Here is a 19,410-nt window from a genome sequence, read left to right as displayed (position 1 = left end):
AGTCTGTCCACACACCTGTCTGAAGTGTGTGGTGATCCTGAAGACCTCGATCAGCTGCTTCAGCAGTACAGGATTGAGACTGAAGCTTAACTCTGCAGAGTTTATCTCCAGTCTGTCCACACACCTGTCTGAAGTGTGTGATGATCCTGAAGACCTCGATCAGCTGCTTCAGCAGCACAGGATTGAGACTAAAGCTTAACTCTGCAGAGTTTATCTCCAGTCTGTCCACACACCTGTCTGAAGTGTGTGATGATCCTGAAGACCTCGATCAGCTGCTTCAGCAGTACAGGATTGAGACTGAAGCTTAACTCTGCAGAGTTTATCTCCAGTCTGTCCACACACCTGTCTGAAGTGTGTGATGATCCTGAAGACCTCGATCAGCTGCTTCAGCAGTACAGGATTGAGACTGAAGCTTAACTCTGCAGAGTTTATCTCCAGTCTGTCCACACACCTGTCTGAAGTGTGTGGTGATCCTGAAGACCTCGATCAGCTGCTTCAGCAGCACAGGATTGAGACTGAGGCTTAACTCTGCAGAGTTTATCTCCAGTCTGTCCACACACCTGTCTGAAGTGTGTGGTGATCCTGAAGACCTCGATCAGCTGCTTCAGCAGTACAGGATTGAGACTGAAGCTTAACTCTGCAGAGTTTATCTCCAGTCTGTCCACACACCTGTCTGAAGTGTGTGATGATCCTGAAGACCTCGATCAGCTGCTTCAGCAGCACAGGATTGAGACTAAAGCTTAACTCTGCAGAGTTTATCTCCAGTCTGTCCACACACCTGTCTGAAGTGTGTGGTGATCCTGAAGACCTCGATCAGCTGCTTCAGCAGCACAGGATTGAGACTAAAGCTTAACTGCAGAGTTTATCTCCAGTCTGTCCACACACCTGTCTGAAGTGTGTGGTGATCCTGAAGACCTCGATCAGCTGCTTTCTCTCTCTGTATGCTCGCGCAGCTCGTGTGTGAGATGGCAACTCTTCCTAAAGATATTTATAATCTATTATTTTTAAGTAACATTAACATGACAGAAAAATGACTGTATCCTTTAATAATATTTAAGCGAATGTATATTGTTTGTGAAGCCGTCGTAATGTAACATTACATGTCAGCATGGAGTTTACCGAAATCTATCAGTTATGAACAGCCATACATTAATGATAACGAGATTTGATAAGCCTGTGTAGCCGAGGTATTGTATTATGCTATATTAATCTTTGTTTATGTTGCTATTTAGGACTTTATAAGATACATTATATGGACTTAACGTAACTCCATTAGACTACGTTATGTACGTTAGGCCTAACATTACTGCTCGCTGTAAAACAACAACAAAACCGAAAAAGAAATTAAACCTAATTAACTTCGCAATGGACATAAAAAATGTTAATTTAATGAATTCATGTGCAATTTGAAAGGATATATTACCCGAGATTACATTACCTCAGAAAATGATCTGAAGTCTGTCGTTAAAACCGTTGGTCATTTAAAAACGCCACTAGCAACATTGTTAATCAAAATAAAATGTGTAAATTAATTCCTATTAAATAATTAATTCACAACTATTTTGACGAATTTTACAAATTGTAATTAAAAATTAAGAAATTAACTGAGAAATGTAAAAAGCTTACCTGGTTGACAGGGGCGATTCTAGGATTTTTTCAACGGGGGGGCACAAGAGGGGCCACGATTAATACAGAGGGACCAATCTTGTGATGTTTGAACTGTATAGACGGTTTCAACGGTAACAACATAAACAAATGTTACTGCGCATGCGCGCTTTTGCGGACCTAACTTAACTTCCGGTAGACTTCCAAATAGAATCAATAACAACAGCCAAGTCCCTCTAGAGTAGAGCCCGACCGATATGGATTTTTTGGGGCCGATGCCGATATTAACTCGAAAAGAGCTGATTTATAAGCTGATATTTTGATTTTAAAAATAATCTGGATATTAGACCCATTTCCTATAAACTGCACTTACACAACATTCAATAGCAAAATATCTGCCTGTTCTATGTATGTGGGCTGTATATAAACCATTTTCCAGAAGGGATTATGTTAAAAAAAGCCTTAGATTACAGTCTCAATGAATAAACAATTGCACATCAAAAGTATATATATTTTTTAATGATCAAAAAACAGTCTGGTTTTAAACATTTAACACTTTTACTTTCTTCCAGTTGAAGCTGGTTTTAACAGTCTGTGTGTGTACTGTAAATAAATTATAATACTAAAGTTAAAGTATTTGCAGAAGTAGTCCCACACTTTGCTGCTACAGCATTCACCTTTTTCAGCCATCTGTAGGCAGAAAGAGAGACAGAGAAAGAATAAGCATGTGTATTAATAATATCACCATGTATCATTACTCATGTCATCATTAGAATTATAATAATAATAAACTCGGATCTCCTACATAGGCAAAAATGAGAAATATATATATTTTTTTATTTTTCAAGCAATAGGTATGACCTATTACTAGTGATGCACCGAAATGAAAATTCTGCACCGAAACCGAAAATTTAGGATGCACTTTTCGAAAACCGAAACTGAAGCCGAAAATGGCTTCTTTTAAAAACGTATATATATATTGCTTGGATTTAATGGATCTGAATTGAAAAATCACAATATAATAATCAAACTTTTATTAACAGTTACATGACAAAACATAAAATATTTTTTTTTACAATAAATATAAATAATAATTATTCTTCAAGTTTTATGTTCCATCAAATAAAATAGTTTTTTAAAAATTGTGCAAAAAAATCCACAATTTTGGAGATTTTTGCAGAACAAATGTTACATATTGCAACTTTGGTGTCCTCTGGTATAGGGCTGTCACTTTTGTGGAAAAAAAATCCTGTTTGTTTTTTGAGACATAGGCAAAGTGTTCATTAAATCGTTAGTAAATCGCCTATATTTGGCGTTGATCCGTTTTTCAACGCCAAATATAGGCAAATCCACCGACATCTAAACAGGCATTAGGGCGAACGTAAAGAGGGCGCTTGAGACGCGCACAAGTGAGCAATGTGGACTGCCATTACATCAATGAAAAACATTACTGAAGGCTACATTGATATTATGCACTAATAGGCTGTGTGTGTGTGTGTGTGTGTGTGTGTGTGTGTGTGTGTGTGTGTGTCAGAACCTGCAGTTGCTGGGTGACGCGCGTTCGCTGCGAGCGTATAGTGACGAGCTGGACGCGCTCCTAGAGAAGGCCGTTAAAATCGATTCCGTTTTCGTTTTCGAAACTTGTGTTGGTTGGTCCGATCGATTGTGCAGCTTTTGGGACAAGCTTTTTTTGATTGTGACAGCCCTTTGACATGCTTAATCTTTGATAGGCAGACGCGTGATAACAGCTCGACCGTGAGTGAAACCTAAGCGCTTGCGCACGGATGGGAGGGGCGGGTGACATTCATTTTCGGTTTACGTTTTCGGTTGTTTTTTTTATTTTGGCCCGAAACCGATAATGCCATTTCGGCCGAAAATTTTCGGCGGCCGAAATTTCGGTGCACCCCTACCTATTACCTACTTATATTTAACAATATTATTACAACATTTTCCTGTTATGTCTGTGAAGTTGCTTTGAAACAATATGTAAAAAAGAAAAAAGCGCTTGTTCAGCTCACATTTATTTACATGTCCCCTCTGGTTTAATCATTTCTGACGCAGCTACTGTAGTTACTGTAACTACACTATTTGCTCTCACAGACACATTCACAACGGACCCGTACATCTTCTCTTCTCTTTGTGCAGTCTGAATCAAAACATCGTCATGTGCTGGCGAACGTAAAGTTAGCCTACTGTTACCGGAAGATTACGGAATCAATTCGAAGTTGAATGGTTAATGTTAGTGTCATGAACACACCGCTGTCAATTTTAACAAGAACCACCTTCAAACAAGTTAATAGCAAGCATTTAAGGGGCCTGCTAAAAAAGGAAGCTATATTAGCATTAGAGTAACGTAACAGTTGTTGTTTTTTCGATGCACGCTGTACATAACTTCTAGTCATTGACTACACGCTGCCCCCTGCCACAGTAACGCGGTCATAATGTGCAGATATATTTAGATATATTATCTGGAGATATATTTAGAATAAGTTAAACGCTAACGTTATAGTTTGACCTTTTATTAACGTTCGCGCTCTTCCACTGATAAACATGGTATTAGCTTTGTGGCTAATCTAATATAGCAATGCATTAGCGGCTGTAAGTGATGTTACAGAATATTTAGAAGTGTTAATGATAGGACCGTTAGCTAGAACTACCACACTGTTTTTATATACAGTGTATGAACTAAATCTACAATCATTTCACATGACGAACGACAGACTCACCGTCAAAAGAGTGCACCTCCTGTGGCTTGGCTGATAGCTTTCTTCTGTAGTGGATTTCTGGCGCTGTTGTCAACTAGGGAGTTGCAGGGCTCCCTCTGGTGGGCAAACTATGCAACACTCATAACATGAGTGAAGCATGAGACTCTGTTTCTCATGTTTCATTGGCCGTTATAAACGCCGATGCCGATTTAAATGCAATTAGCTCATATCGGCCGATAATATCGGATCAGGCGGACTTAATGAAAATGCTAATTCATTCTTTGCCAGCAGGAGATGTTTTAAAGCACAGACATAAAGCGCGAGAAATAGAGGTTTCCCCAGTAACAGCTGTAAACAAAGCAGAGCTGGAAGGCTCACACGCTGCTTTATCAGGCATATAACATACAAGTCTTCCTTCAGAAATACAGCGATATAAAAACACCTGTGCCTCGCTTTGATATTTAAACATATAAATGTACGGAATTATTATTATTAAACGTGCAGTACGTAACGTTACTCATGTTTATTCAACAAAGTCTTTTTGAAAATCTATCAGTTTTAAAATTGTGGCGAGTCTCCAAAAATAAATAAATGTATGGGAAACAGCACAACCACCTGAGCCCAACTTCAGTCTACTCATCACCTTGACTTTAACTGCGTTTGTAGACGGCACCGCTAGGCAGACCGATATACACAACACAGACCGGAAGTTAACTTAGGGCCAGGCGCGTGCGCCCGATGAAACCGTCTATATCCAAAATCATTTCAAGAGTTCAGTAACCTTTAAAATCAGTAATAAACAGTGATACCCTATTATATTTTAATAGGAGTTATTCACTGCTCTAAATCAAAACAATCAAATACAATTTATATTAACTTTTCACTTTACAAAAGTGAAAGAAAAACTGTAATAAATAAAATAATCCAATGTATGAACAGTGTACAACTCACAAATAATAATAATAATAATAGAATTGATTTATAATAGCCTTATATAATATATATAATAGCCTTATTTATATAAATGCAGAATAACATTAATAATTAATAGAAATAAATACACAATTAATGAATTAATATAACTAATATAAATTTAATATAATAAATTGTTTTTGTTTATTATCCACATCCCATTCAACTTGCATAGCAGCAGTTGCAGTAAATTTGCATTGATGAATAAACAAAATCTACTTATGTCAAGGCTAATTAATCTTGAGCATATTGATTTAAAAATATCATATATCCATACTTTGTTAGATAGCTACTTGTTCAAAAAGGTAGCTTTAGTTTAACATGTAAAATATGTGGATCCTATAGAAACAGTTTATAATAGCTTAATTAGTCCAGTGTTATTTTTATTAGTTATATTAGTATATTTAATTATATTTTATATTTTTTTATATTTTATATTTTATTAGTTATTTATTTTGCTATTTAATCATGCATTAAATATTTATGTATGATATTTGCGGACATATGATGAACATATGATAAAGCTAAGTGCTAAATTATTTTTTTCATTTTGATTACACGCAAGATGAAAAAAGATGTTCAGAGGGATTTCAGCATATTTATATATTTATATATTTTTCGGCATATTTTTTTATTTTTATTAAAATGTCTCATTAATCAGGCCAGTAAGGATTTATTATCTTCAGAATACAGAATATAAGTGTATAACTGGAGAGTTTGGTGCACATAGCTGCTACATAGGCTAAGATGTTTGTACTGAAGAATGACAAAAAACTCATTTTGAGAAAACGGCATTTAAAGATTTGTAATGTAAAAGCGAATTATTTTTTTTAGTGGAAACAACTATTTACAGACACAATATCTTGTCAAATCCTTAGCAATCGACAATACAAACCAACTAAAACGCATCAAAACCTATAACTCAGCATTTATGGCCTTCAACTAAACAGAAAAACTGTCAAAAACACTGTGGAAATGTCAGAACACGTCACGTGATGCGTCTGAACGAATCACGTTGTCGGAAATTGGCATCAGCCAATGAGAGTCACTTTTAGTGTTAAATGCCCCATTGTACTTTCACAATTGGTTGCTGATGAAAAGGAAATGACCATATTTGGATCCGAGAACATTGTACGGGAGAGAGAGCTAGAGAGAAAGCTTTCCAGGGTGCAGACAGCAATCGCGGAGCACCATGGTGATTTAGAACGCCAACTGAATTTATGAGAAATCTACAGACGCAAATAGACTAAAGGTGTAGTAAAATAAAGACCTATATGTGTATTTTGGACTTTTTTTTCACCACAAGTCTGAAAGAAGACATGTTATTGAAGACAAACAGCCCCAAATCTCAAAATTGACCAGTAAAAAAAAAACGATGCTTTTGCATGTGTCTCTCCCATAAATTAAAAAAAAAAAAAGTCTCAAGTGTGGAGCGTTACATAAACATCATACGTTTTGTTTTGTCACCTCACATAAGTGAAAAAAGTCGCTAATCGACTGCATGATTCAATAATGATTTTATTAGAATTGCAATTATACTTTTTTTAAACCATTGCTTTAAATTGCGTTGTTGCCTATATCGGTGCTTTCGGCCGAAAAATAAGTAAATCATAACGCAGTAAACCCCTTTTACATTCAGCATCAGAGGAGCATAGTAAATATAATGATTAGCATCTTGGTCTGCTCTAGGAGATAACATCGTCATCGAACCTGGTCTGTCTAACACCGAAAGACGTTAACGTTAGTACCAAAAACTTCTTGCACTGCAACAACTCGCTAATCAAAAATCATAAGCTGTATAAAATAGATCAACTTACCGTGTGCTTTTTTTCATTGGAAAACAGCAGCTCGCTATTCTTGGTCCTCGTTGAGAAGCATCGCAACGCAATCATGAGTTATTTACTAAACTGAAAGATTATGATTTGAATTTGTGAGTGACAGACAAGTAGAGGGGTGGGGGCACACTGGGGGGCCAATCAGTTTTCAGGAGGGGCCAGTGCCCCCATAGCCCCTCCCCTGGCTACGCCACTGCTGGTTGAGTGGAGCTGGGCGGTGTCAGTTGAAGTCGGAATGACAGCTCATTAACTATGCAGAGTTCCGGCAGTTCCTGCTCTCATTGGCTAGAATTAATCATTAACTATGCAGAGTTCCGGCAGTTCCTGCTCTCATTGGCTAGAATTAATCACGTGCTGAAGAGCTGATGCAAATTTAATGTATTATATTATTAAATATTACTTTTTCCTTTTTTTCCTTTCAGAAATTGTTAATAATTAAATGATTGATCATGAATCGTATCCAAAATATATATTATAATATATATAATATATTATATCATCATTAGGTTCTGTCATTCAGAAACATGGCTTTTCATACCACTGCTATGCAGATGACACTCAACTCTACCTCTCATTCCATCCTGATGATCCGACGGTAGCTATTCGCATCTCAGCTTGTCTAACAGACATTTCTTCCTGGATGATGGACCATCACCTTCAACTCAACCTTGCCAAGACAGAACTGCTTGTGATTCCAGCAAACCCATCGTTCCATCACAATTTCACCATCAGGTTAGGCACATCAACCATAACTCCTTCAAAAACAGCTAGAAGCCTTGGAGTTATGATTGATGATCAGCTGACTTTCTCAGACCACATTGCTAAAACTGTCCGATCCTGTAGATTTGCTTTATTCAACATCAAGAAGATCAAGCCCTTTCTTTGGGAACATGCTGCACAACTCCTTGTTCAAGCTCTTGTTCTGTCCAGGCTGGACTATTGCAATGCCCTTTTGGCAGGTCTTCCAGCCAATTCTATCAAACCTTTACAATTAATCCAGAACGCGGCAGGAAGATTAATTTTTAATGAGCCAAAAAGAATACATGTCACACCTGTGTTTATCAATTTGCACTGGCTTCCAATAGCTGCTCGTATAAAATTCAAGGCATTGATGTTTGCCTACAAAACTACCACTGGCTCTGCACCCATTTACCTAAATTTGTTACTTCAGGCTTATGTGCCCTCTAGAAGCTTGCGTTCTGCAAGAGAACGTCGCTTGATTGTACCATCCCAAAGAGGCACAAAGTCACTTTTACAGACTTTTAAATTAAATGTTCCCTCCTGGTGGAATGACCTCCCCAACACAATCTAGACAGCTGAGTCCTTAGCCATCTTCAAGAATCGGCTTAGAAACACATCTCTTCCATCTTTATTTGACCCTCTAACTTTAACACTCACTATTCTAATTCTATTCTTAAAAAAGTGCCCCCTTTAGACTTAAACTCTTAATTTACTTACTTGTTTTCTCAATAAATAAATAACAATTACTGTTCTATTCTTTTTGAATTCTATCTATTTTCTTTTTATTATACAATTAACAAAAGCAAAAAGGCCTCTAACACTAGCTTGCTCTATTCTACCCATTTTCTTTTTATTATATAATAATGAAAAAAAATCTTGCTACGTTTACTGCGTTTCATGATTCATGCTTCCATTGTCCTCATTTGTGAGTCGCTTTGGATAAAAGTGTCTGCTAAACAACTAAATGTAAATGGATATCAACACATGCATGTATATATTTAAGAAAAATGTTATGTTTATATATTAAATATATTTATATATAAAATATAAGAATGTAAATATAAAAACGTATATACACATGTAAATATATAGGCCTACAGTAAAAATATATAAATATATACTGTATGTGTGTGCATTTATATATACATATTTTAAATACACACTAAACATACATATATTATGTAAACATTTTTGTGCATATCGCACAGCCCTAGTTCATTCAATAAATACAGTTAACAATCTAGCTTCTGAGTACTAAGTTATTAACCCAACGATAGCGGGGTCAGTTTTTTTTTTGCAGTGGGCCGCGCAAACATATGTGTTTGGTTGTGTGGGCCGCGGGTTGAAAAAGGTTGGGAACCACTGATTTAGAAGATATATTAATTAAGTAAAGATTGCCATTCAGAGAATCAAAAGCAAATGTTTTAAACCTACCATCATTGTAATCTTTTAATATAATGCACTTTAACTAAATAAAGATGAAATTTGATTTATTGCCTGCTATATTCTGAGGAGAAACTGAGATTGAACAAGATGAATATATTGACATGATAATTCAGTTGATTAAACAGTTAAATATTTTTGCTGTCTTTTCGATTGCTCCTGTACTCTATTACATTTGTTTTTAAATGTAAAATTATATGTTTTTAGAAAAAAGACTTTTATTTTGCTCTGGCGGTGTGACGTCATAAGGCTGCGCGCACTCCCGCGACTGTGAATTGGCTGAAGAAAGGTGAGTGATTTTAATAGTTTAAAGTGTTTCAATCGACTGAACTCATTTAGAGAGTCGTATATTACACTGTGAAAACAAGTCTAAACCCGTGTCACATTGTAATGCTTTAACTAGTGTTATTAATGATGGTTAATGCTTGTAAAGTGCTCCCGAACAGAATTAACAGAAACAGTGCGTCTCATTTCGCTCCCTATATAGTGATTCAGTTTATTTTAAACAAGACGTCGGTTACTGGTTAGTAGTGTTGGAGAAAACAGCAATGAATCAATTGAATCGCAAAATGATTCAGTGATTCGATCGAATCATCGCGCGCTGACGTCATCTGCTGTTTAAAACAGAGTAAATGTGATGAAAACAAACACTAACCTGTTTAATGATAACTTTTACTAAACAACTGCAAATGTTTTCCTGAAAGTGAAATCTATTAAATATAATCTACACATCAATCAATACTAAATATACGTCTTAATACAAATGTAAACCAATTTGTTTCCTTTTATTAATTTGAATGCTAATGTTGTTTTTAATGTCATACATTTATAAAGATGGCTTTCATTAAAGAGGAGAGAGAAGACGTGAATATTGAAGACGCATTAAGAGTCAAACATGAAGATACTGAGGAACAAACAAAGATGGAGTTTATTAAAGAGGAGAGAGAAGAAATGAAGATTGAAGACACATTCAGAGTCAAACATGAAGAGACTGAGGAACAAACAGGTTAGTTTTCATTCTCAAAGCTGAACTCAGTTGATCATTATTAAAATGTCCAGCTCTACAGAACACCTTAAACTCTAGTGTTGATATTTCCAGTTATTAATAAAAGTAGTCTTAATAGAAGGCTATTATATTATTAACCAAAAAACTATTTGTGTGAAAGCAACAGTTAGGTTCCTAACGGTGTAAAAGTATGTGATGGTGAATCCCTCCATCAAGATCATGATAAGTGGAGATTTGTTGTTGTTTTTTGGCTTGTGACTTGATCTTTTGAATGTAATACAAAACTGCTATTACAAAACTGAACCTAGTTGAGAGGACACTGTGTTTCTAATGTTTTAGACCTAAATGTCTGTAAGAAACCAGTTCTGCTGGGTCTAAGTCTTGTGGTCCTCTAACATGATTTTTGATGAGATGTTTGATAACTGCCAGCTTAAAGATACAGTTGCAATCAAAATTATTAGAGACTAATACTGTAGAAATGCAAGCTTTTCTAAGGATCTAGAATTTCATGAAGTTGCATCTATAACAGTTTACTTGCATATTAAATGTGATAATGTCAATATATAATGTAATATTTTTGAGTTATAAGTATTTTTAATCACACAGATATGTCATAATTATTGAACCCCTGATCATCGGCACTTATTTTTATGATAGGGAACAGATTTTAGGAACTATTAAAAACAGAATTAGCTCTTTTAATAGGGCCCTATTTTAAAAATTTAAATGCAAAGTGTAAAGCGCACGGCGCAGGTGCACTCAGGGCGTCCAAATCCACTTTTGCTATTTTAACGGCGGAAAAATGGTCTGTGCGCAGGGGTGCATTTTTGGAATGGGTTGTCCCTATTTTCTATTAATAAGTAATGGGCGTAATGTTTACATGGCGGAAAAGCTGAACGCTTTTAATCGAAGAAACCTATCTGCTTGTGCGCTAAGTTAAAGCGCGTGAGCAGATAATCTACGGGACAAGCAGGAATCCACCTAAGCTCCCCGTGATGAGTCAGTTAATATATGTGTGTGTGTTTTGGCACAATTGTTCAATTAATTCGCCAATTTCATTTATCATTATAAGTAGTAATAGGCTGAATTACAAACTGGGGCGGACTGTATTGTATATTGTTATTGAAACTTCATAATGTTTCACTTGATTATACATTTAGTCAGGAATTATAGTAAAATTTTTACACGTTATGTGAAAACTAGTACAAGTATATAAATGAATAAAAAGCGACTTACTCATGTTTATGATCTCTGCTGAATAAAGTGCTTCATTCTTTTTTTCTGAGGAAATCTCAAATCCTCAAACCCATCACATCTTTTTGGGGTGAATTATGTCTTATTCCTCTCATCGCGAAGCAAACAGTAAAATAAAAAAACTTGAAGAACAATCTCGCTGTGTCGAGTTGTTAAGGGTTAAACTCAACCTTGTGAAGACAGAATGAGTTGTGGTCTTTGCCAACCCAGCACTTCATCACAACTTCTCTTTACAGCTAGGATCGTCCACCATAACTCCTTCTAGGACAGCCAGGAACCTTAGAGTTGTGACTGATCATCAACTAAGCTTCACAGACCATATTATTACAATGGCTTGGTCCTGCAGATTTGCTTTATACAACATTAGGAAGATTAGACCCTTCCTATCAGAGCAGGCCACACAGCTATTGTTTTCTCCAGACTGGACTATTGTATTGCTCTCTTAGCAGGCCTTCCGGCATTTACTATTGAGACTCTGCCACTGATCCAGGATGCTGCAACAAAAGTAGTCTTCAATGAGCTGAAGAAAGCATGTCACACCTCTCTTCATCAGCACTGGCTGCCGATAGCCACTCGCATCAAAATCAAGGCACTTGTATACAAGACAACTATTGAGTCTGAAATAGCAAGATTAAGTTCTTTAGTGCAGACTTATGCGCTTTCCAGAGTTTTGCAAATGAATGACACCTTGTCAAATCATCCCAAAATAGCACAAAAACATTCTCACGGACCTTTACATGGACTGTTCCAAGCTGGTGGAAGAACCTGCCTATCTCAATTCGAGCAGCCATCATCAAAAAACGTCTAAAGAAACATCTTTTTCATCAGCAAGTCCCTTTTTTAAGGCTTGTCACAGCACTTGAATACTGTTACCCTTATATAGGTCTGAATTGCTTCTATTTGCTATTTTCATTTGTAAGTTTTTTTTTATTTAATGTAAATGTAACTATTTTCTAGACTAAAAAGAAAAATGTGTGATCTTTGGCATATGTGACGACATAAACTAATATCCCTAATCTAAAAAAACAAGGGTTGTGAAATACTCCAAAACTAATCTAACAACAAGAAAACTAATCTAATCCAAAATCAAAGCAAACAGCAATGTAATAAACAAATAACTACACTGAACCAAATTATAAATGCAACACTTTTGTTTTTGCCCCCATTTTTCATGAGCTGAATTCAAAGATCTTAGCCTTTTTCGGTCCTCAAAAAGCATATTTCAATCAAATAGTCTTCACAAATATGTTTAAATCTGTTATGGAATACCAGGACAGGAGGCTGAAAGTAACAGAAACACAGCTTATTGAGGCATAAGTAAAGGAGCAGGTTGTGCAGGGTGATGTGATGGTGCTGGAGGCAGTGATAAAGGGATCCGTAGGTGAATGGCTCAAGACACTGGAGGCAGTGGACACACACACACGCACATGAGGAAGGCTGGGAGCTTCCATGAAAGTAATGCTTGTTTGTGGAAATTTGCAAGTTTAATGGGTATTTTAGAGGGATGGTAAAGTTTGAGGAGTAAGACGTGGAAAGTGGGGTGAATCCGGTACTCAGGTGGTAATTGGAGCTTGAAAGTAACCTGACTGATCTGCTCTATGATGGTAAATGGGCCAATGAATCTGGGACTGAGCTTACAGCATGGTAGGTGCAGGTGAATGTCCCTGGTGGACAGCCAGACCTTCTGTCTAGGTTGGTATTCCGGAGCGTTAGATCGGCAAAGGTCGGCTGTCATCCTGCGCCTACGTAGAGCCCATTGCAGTTGGTGGTGGGCCGCGTCCCAGACCCTCTCGCTCTCTCGGAACCAGTAGTCGATGGAAGGGATGTCAGAGGGTTCACCTGACCATGGGAAGAGCAGTGGTTGGTAGCCGAGCACGCACTGGAATGGAGTGAGTCCGGTGGTGGGTTGTCGCAGAGAGTTCTGTGCGTACTCGACCCACCCTAGGAACTAGTTCCAAGAGTCCTGGTGGCCATTGCAGAAGGTACGGAGGAAGCGGCCGATCTCCTGAACCTTCATCTCTGTCTGCCCGTTAAATTGGGGATGGTACCCAGAGGACAGACTGATGGCCACACCTAGGAGTGAGTGGAAAGCTTTCCATACCCAGGAGATTAACTGGGGACCTCTGTCGGAGACGATGTCTTGTGGAATGCCAAAGTATCTGAAGACATGGTTAAACATTAACTCGGCTGTTTCCATGGCCGTGGGTAGACCTTTCAGAGGGAGGAGAAGACTTGATTTAGAAAACTGGTCTACAATGACAAGGATACAGGTATTATTGTCAGAGGGAGGCAGATCAGTCATTAAATCCACCCCTAGGTCTGTCCATGTGTGGTTTGGGAAGGGCAGAGGGTGAAGCATGCCTGATGGTAGATGGTGTGGACTCTTGGAGATGGCGCAGTCTTTACATCCGTGCACGTACCTTCTGATGTCCGATGCCATGTTGGGCCACCAGAAGCATTCCCTTAGCAGCGAGAGGGTTTCATTGACCCCCTGGTGACCAGTGCCAAGAGACGTGTGAGCGGAGTTGATGAGTGGAGTGAGCCGTGTCCTGGGGATGTATTGACGTCCTGGTGGGCAACCCGGCGGAGTGTTGGCGGAGGGATTGGAGGAAGGTAGGGTCTCAGCAGACCAGATGATTGGATTGATGATTACCTTCTCAGGAAGTATAGTTTCAGGTTCGTCTAGGTTCTCTTCTGGGACATGACACCGGGACAGGGCGTCAGCCTTGATGTTCTTGGCCCCTGGGCGGTACGAGATGGAGAAGTTGAAGCGGGTGAAGAATAGCACCCTGCAGTTTTCCACAGTGCCAATTTCCAATTTCCACAGTGCTCGCAGGTCATGGGGATGCCGGGAGAGTGGTGAGTGTTTGACGCAAAGCGTCAACCAAGTCCTGGAAGGGGTTCGTGAGGCTCATTCTTGTGCCGATCGGTCTTGGTCCGGTCTTCTGTTACGGAATACCAGGGCAGGAGGCTAAAAGTAACAGAAACACAGTTTATTGAGGTATAAGTAGAGGAGCAGGTTGTGCAGGGTGATGTGATGGTGCTGGAGGCAGTGATGAAGGGATCCGTAGGTGAATGGCTCAAGACGCTGGAGGCAGTGGACACACGCACACGAGGAAGGCTGGGAGCTTCTGGAGATCGCTGGAGAGAGGTATGTAGAAAGGGAGTTAGTCCTTAGAGTAAGCATTCAGGTAAAACCTTGTTGTGAATGAGACCGGGCGCTGACTGGGTGCGTGGTATTTGTAGTGAGGAGGTGATTGCAGGAGGATGAGGATCAGGTGGGAGCTATTAGTACTCAAGTGAGGGAGTGCGCTGTGATTTGGTTGGTGGTGGAACCTGGCGTGTCTGTTACAAAATCTGTGTTCGTGAGCACTTCTCCTTTGTCGAGATAATACATCCACCTCACAGGTGTGGCATATCAAGATGCTGATTAGACAGCATGATTATTGCACAGGTGTGCCTTAGGCTGGCCACAATAAAAGGCCACTCTAAAATGTGCAGTTTTATCACACAGCACAATGCCACAGATGTCGCAAGTTTTGAGGGACCATGCAGTTGGCTTGGTGACTGCAGGAATGTCCTACAGACCTGTTGCCTGTGAATTGATTATTAATTTCTCTACTATAAGACATCTCTAAAGGCATTTCAGAAAATTTGGAAGTACATCCAACTGGCCTCACAACTGCAGACCATGTGTCACCACACCAGCCCAGGACCTCCACATCCAGCATCTTCCCCTCCAAGTTGAGACCAGCCACCCGGACAGCTGCTGCAACAATCGGTTTGCATAACCAAAGAATTTCTGCACAAACTTTCAGAAACCGTCTCAGGGAAGCTCAGCTGCATGCTTGTCGTTCTCACCGGGGTCTTGACCTGACTGCAGTTCATCGTCATAACCGACTTGAGTAGGCAAATGCTCACATTTGATGGCGTCTGGCACTTTGGAGAGGTGTTCTCTTCACGGATGAATCACTGTACAGGGCAGATGGCAGACAGCATGTATGGTGTCTTGTGGGTGAGCGGTTTGCTCATGTCTATGTTGTGGATCGAGTGGCACATGGTGGCGGTGTAGGTATGGTATGTTATTTACTACGAACACAGGTGCATTTTATTGATGGCATTTTAAATGCATAGAGATACCACGACGAGATCCTAAGGCCCACTGTTGTACCACTCATCATCGACCATCACCTCATGTTGCATGATAAATTCCTGGAAGCTGTAAACATCCCAGTTCTAGCATGGGCAGCATACTCCTCTGACATGTCACTCTTTGGATCGGCGTATATGAACGCATGTTCCAGTTCCTGCCTATATCCAGTAGCTTTATACATCCATTGAAGAGGAGTGGACCAACATTTCACAGACCACAATCAACAACCTGATCAACTCTATGCAAAGGAGATGTGTTGCACTGTGTGAGGCAAACAGTGGTCACACCAGATACTGACTGGTTTTCAGAGTGTCAGTGTCAGCCATTAAGTGAATAAATGCCAGTGGGCATGGCATATGGTGAGACGATGACCGTTCATCATGTCTTGCCCTGGAGGCGGCCTTTATGCAAATGTTTGTGTAAATATTTACCATTTTATAAGCATCTGGCCCAACGTTCGCTGTTCTCCTATGGCAACCGGGTGGTGCTGAGCCCGGGTGCGAGGGCCCTTTCATCGCTTCTTGCAGCTTTAATTTATATTTTATCTGTATTTAATGTTCTACTGTTCGTGTTACCTGGCTGCACCGAAGGTCTGAGAGTAATGCAATTTAAATTCTCTGTATGTATGTACTGTACATGTGAAAGAATTGACAATAAAGCAGACTTGACATGACTTATGTTGTTTCTACATTAATTTGGAGATTCACTGTGAAGTTGTGACAATATAAATATATAAATATGCAATTTATTACTGAAAATATGCAATTAATAATTTTTTTTAATCGATTGACAGCATTAGTCTAAATGTTTAGATGTCTGTTGTTTTGTGTAATTAAACCAGTATTTGTCTCTTTTTACCTCAGACCTGATGGCACTGAAAGAGGAGAGTCAAGGACTGAATATAACCGAAGAGAAAGATCAAAATGAGAAACATGATTTAAAAATTAAAGAAAAATCAATTAGTTGTTCACAGACTGAAAAGACTCAGAAAATACATACTAAAACCCTTAATTACAACATAATTCACACTGGAGAGAAACCTTACACCTGCAAACTGTGTGGAAAGAGATTTACACAGATAAATAGCCTTAATGTCCACATGAGAATTCACACTGGAGAGAAACCTTACACCTGTGAGCTGTGTGAGAAGAGTTTCACACGAATTGGAGATCTTAAGATTCACAAGAGCATTCACAGTGAAGAGAAACCATTCATATGCCCTCATTGTGGAAAGAGATTTAAACAGAAAAATACCCTTAATGTCCACATGAGAATTCACACTGGAGAGAAACCTTACATCTGCAAAATGTGTGGAAAGTGTTTTACACAGAAAAATCACCTTAATGTCCATGTGAGATTTCACGATGGAGAGAAACCTTACACCTGTGAGCTGTGTGAGAAGAGTTACACACGAAAGGAAGATCTTAAAATTCACAAGAGAATTCACAGTGAAGAGAAACCATTCATATGCCCTCAGTGTGGAAAGAGATTTACACAGAAAAATACCCTTAATGTCCACATGAGAATTCACACTGGAGAGAAACCTTACACCTGCAAAATGTGTGGAAAGTGTTTTACACGGAAAAATCACCTTAACGTCCACAAGATAATTCACAGTGAAGAGAAACCATTCATATGCCCTCCGTGTGGAAAGAGATTTACACAGAAAAATACCCTTAATGTCCACATGAGTATTCACACTGGAGAGAAACCTTACACCTGCAAACTGTGTGGAAAGAATTTCTCACATAACGTATACCTAAAGAATCACATGAGGATTCACAACTAGAGAGAATCCGTTTGCATGTGGTCAGTGTGGAAAGAGTTTCAGATATAAAGAAAGCCTTAATAATCACATGAAGTTTCATTCAAGAGAGAACAGTTTTAAATGTCATCAGTGTGAAATGAGTTTCACAGAGAGGAAACATCTTAAGAATCATGTTAAAATTCACGTCTCAGAAAAGCCTTTCATGTTCCATCTCTGGAAAGAGAACTTTGCTCAACAAGAGGAAGCCTCAAGAAACACTTGAGAATTCAGACTGATGAGAAACCTTTCACCTGTGAACAGTGTAGAAAGAGTTTCAGGGCTATAGCAAGCCTAAAGATTCACATGAGAGTTCACATTGGAGAGAAGCCATTCACATGTGATCAGTGTGAAATTAGTTTCTCATTTAACAAAAATTGTTAAAAATTCAATTTTAAGACTGGTGTTAAGACTGATTTTCCCCATGAAATTCTTGTTACTGTATTCGGCTGGTCTCCATGTTTGGAAACCTATAGTCCCAGTCAAACTCACAGTATGGGATGACAATAGCAAAGAAAATACTATTTTGAAGATTTGAAAGAAAGAGTTTGTACACAAATTTGAGATGTGGCTAACAGAGTTTAGCAGTGTGCTACATATGGAGAAATTCTGATGTGAAATGGTAAACCGAAGAGATTCTTACAGATATGGAAACCCTTTTAAATATCTTGAAGGTGACAACAGATTATTAATTTCAACACTCCAACTACATTGCTCCAACCCTAATCAAACACACCTGAACAAGCTAATTAAAGTCTTCAAAATTACAAGGGCTACAGGCAGGTGTTGGTTTTTTCCAGGTTTGAGCTAAACTCTGCAGGACATCGTCACTCCAGGACCACGTGTGACAGAGTATGTCTAGTAATTTATTTTATATAGCCCCCCTCACAAGTTTTTTTTTATTATCCTTTTTAATCCACCTTTTTCCTTGACGTGTAAGTAAGCCTATGGGTGAGACTTCCGTTTATAACAGATTAAAATAACATGATAGGACACATCAATTGTCAATATCAAGCAGCAAAACGAACTGTTTTGTACAGCTAAAATAGGTAATGCAAATGAGACCGGAAGCTAGACTTATAGAATTTACAAACGACGGCGGCCATTTTTACGTTAGGAAAAAGGTGGATACATTTGAAGTATGAAGGTAAAAGAATAGCAAAACTCGAGAACTTGTTGATTTGAATGTGAGAACTTGTCATATTAATATTTGTACAAACCCGATCCCAAAAAAGTTGGGACACTGTACAAATTGTGAGTAAAAAAGGAATGGAATCATTTACAAATCTCATAAACTTTTATTTTATTCACAATAGTATATAGATAACATATCAAATGTTGAAAGTGAGACATTTTGAAATGTAATGCCAAATATTGGCTCATTTTGGATTTTATGAGAGCTACACATTCCAAAAAAGTTGGGACATGTAGCAATAAGAGGCAAGAAAAGTTAAATGTGCATATAAGGAACTGCTGGAGGACCAATTTGCAATTTATTAGGTCAATTGGCAACATGATTGGGTATAAAAAGAGCCTCTTAGAGTGACAGTGTCTCTCAGAAGTCAAGATGGGCAGAGGATCACCAATTCCCCCAATGCTGCGGTGAAAAATAGTGGAGCAATATCAGAAAGGATTTTCTCAGAGAAAAAATGCAAATAATTAGAAGTTATCATCATCTACAGTGCATAATATCATCCAAAGATTCAGAGAATCTGGAACAATCTCTGTGCCTAAGGGTCCAGGCTGGAAAACCATACTGGATGACCGTGATCTTCGGCCCTTAGACAGCACTGCATCACATACAGGAATGCTACTCTAATGGAAATCACAACATGGGCTCAGGAATACTTCCAGAAAACATTGTCGGTGAACATAATCCACTGTCCCATTCA

The 19,410-nt window shown here is 38.5% G+C and overlaps 1 protein-coding gene and 2 long non-coding RNA genes across 5 annotated transcripts in view; 1 reads left to right on the top strand and 2 right to left on the bottom strand.

Annotated features, from left to right (window-relative positions):
- The window catches only part of LOC132099206 (uncharacterized), a 159,145-nt gene that overhangs the window by 34,790 nt on the left and 104,945 nt on the right, over positions 1-19,410 (bottom strand). The gene's annotated exons all lie outside the window — the stretch shown is intronic.
- LOC132099184 (zinc finger protein 239-like) lies at positions 10,123-17,744 on the top strand. Its single transcript, XM_059505632.1, has 2 exons — positions 10,123-10,307; positions 16,578-17,744. Exons 1-2 carry the CDS (start codon positions 10,136-10,138, stop codon positions 17,501-17,503), a joined length of 1,098 nt encoding a protein of 365 aa, XP_059361615.1. The 5' UTR covers positions 10,123-10,135; the 3' UTR covers positions 17,504-17,744.
- LOC132099185 (uncharacterized) lies at positions 17,434-17,889 on the bottom strand. The gene is made up of 2 exons (XR_009423052.1): positions 17,755-17,889; positions 17,434-17,499 (listed from the first exon to the last, which is right to left on the bottom strand). It is a non-coding gene; the product is annotated as an uncharacterized LOC132099185 (long non-coding RNA).

This window comes from Carassius carassius, chromosome 22, assembly GCF_963082965.1.
Source record: "Carassius carassius chromosome 22, fCarCar2.1, whole genome shotgun sequence".
NCBI lineage: Eukaryota > Metazoa > Chordata > Actinopteri > Cypriniformes > Cyprinidae > Carassius > Carassius carassius.
This window is presented reverse-complemented; position numbering and strand designations above follow the sequence as displayed.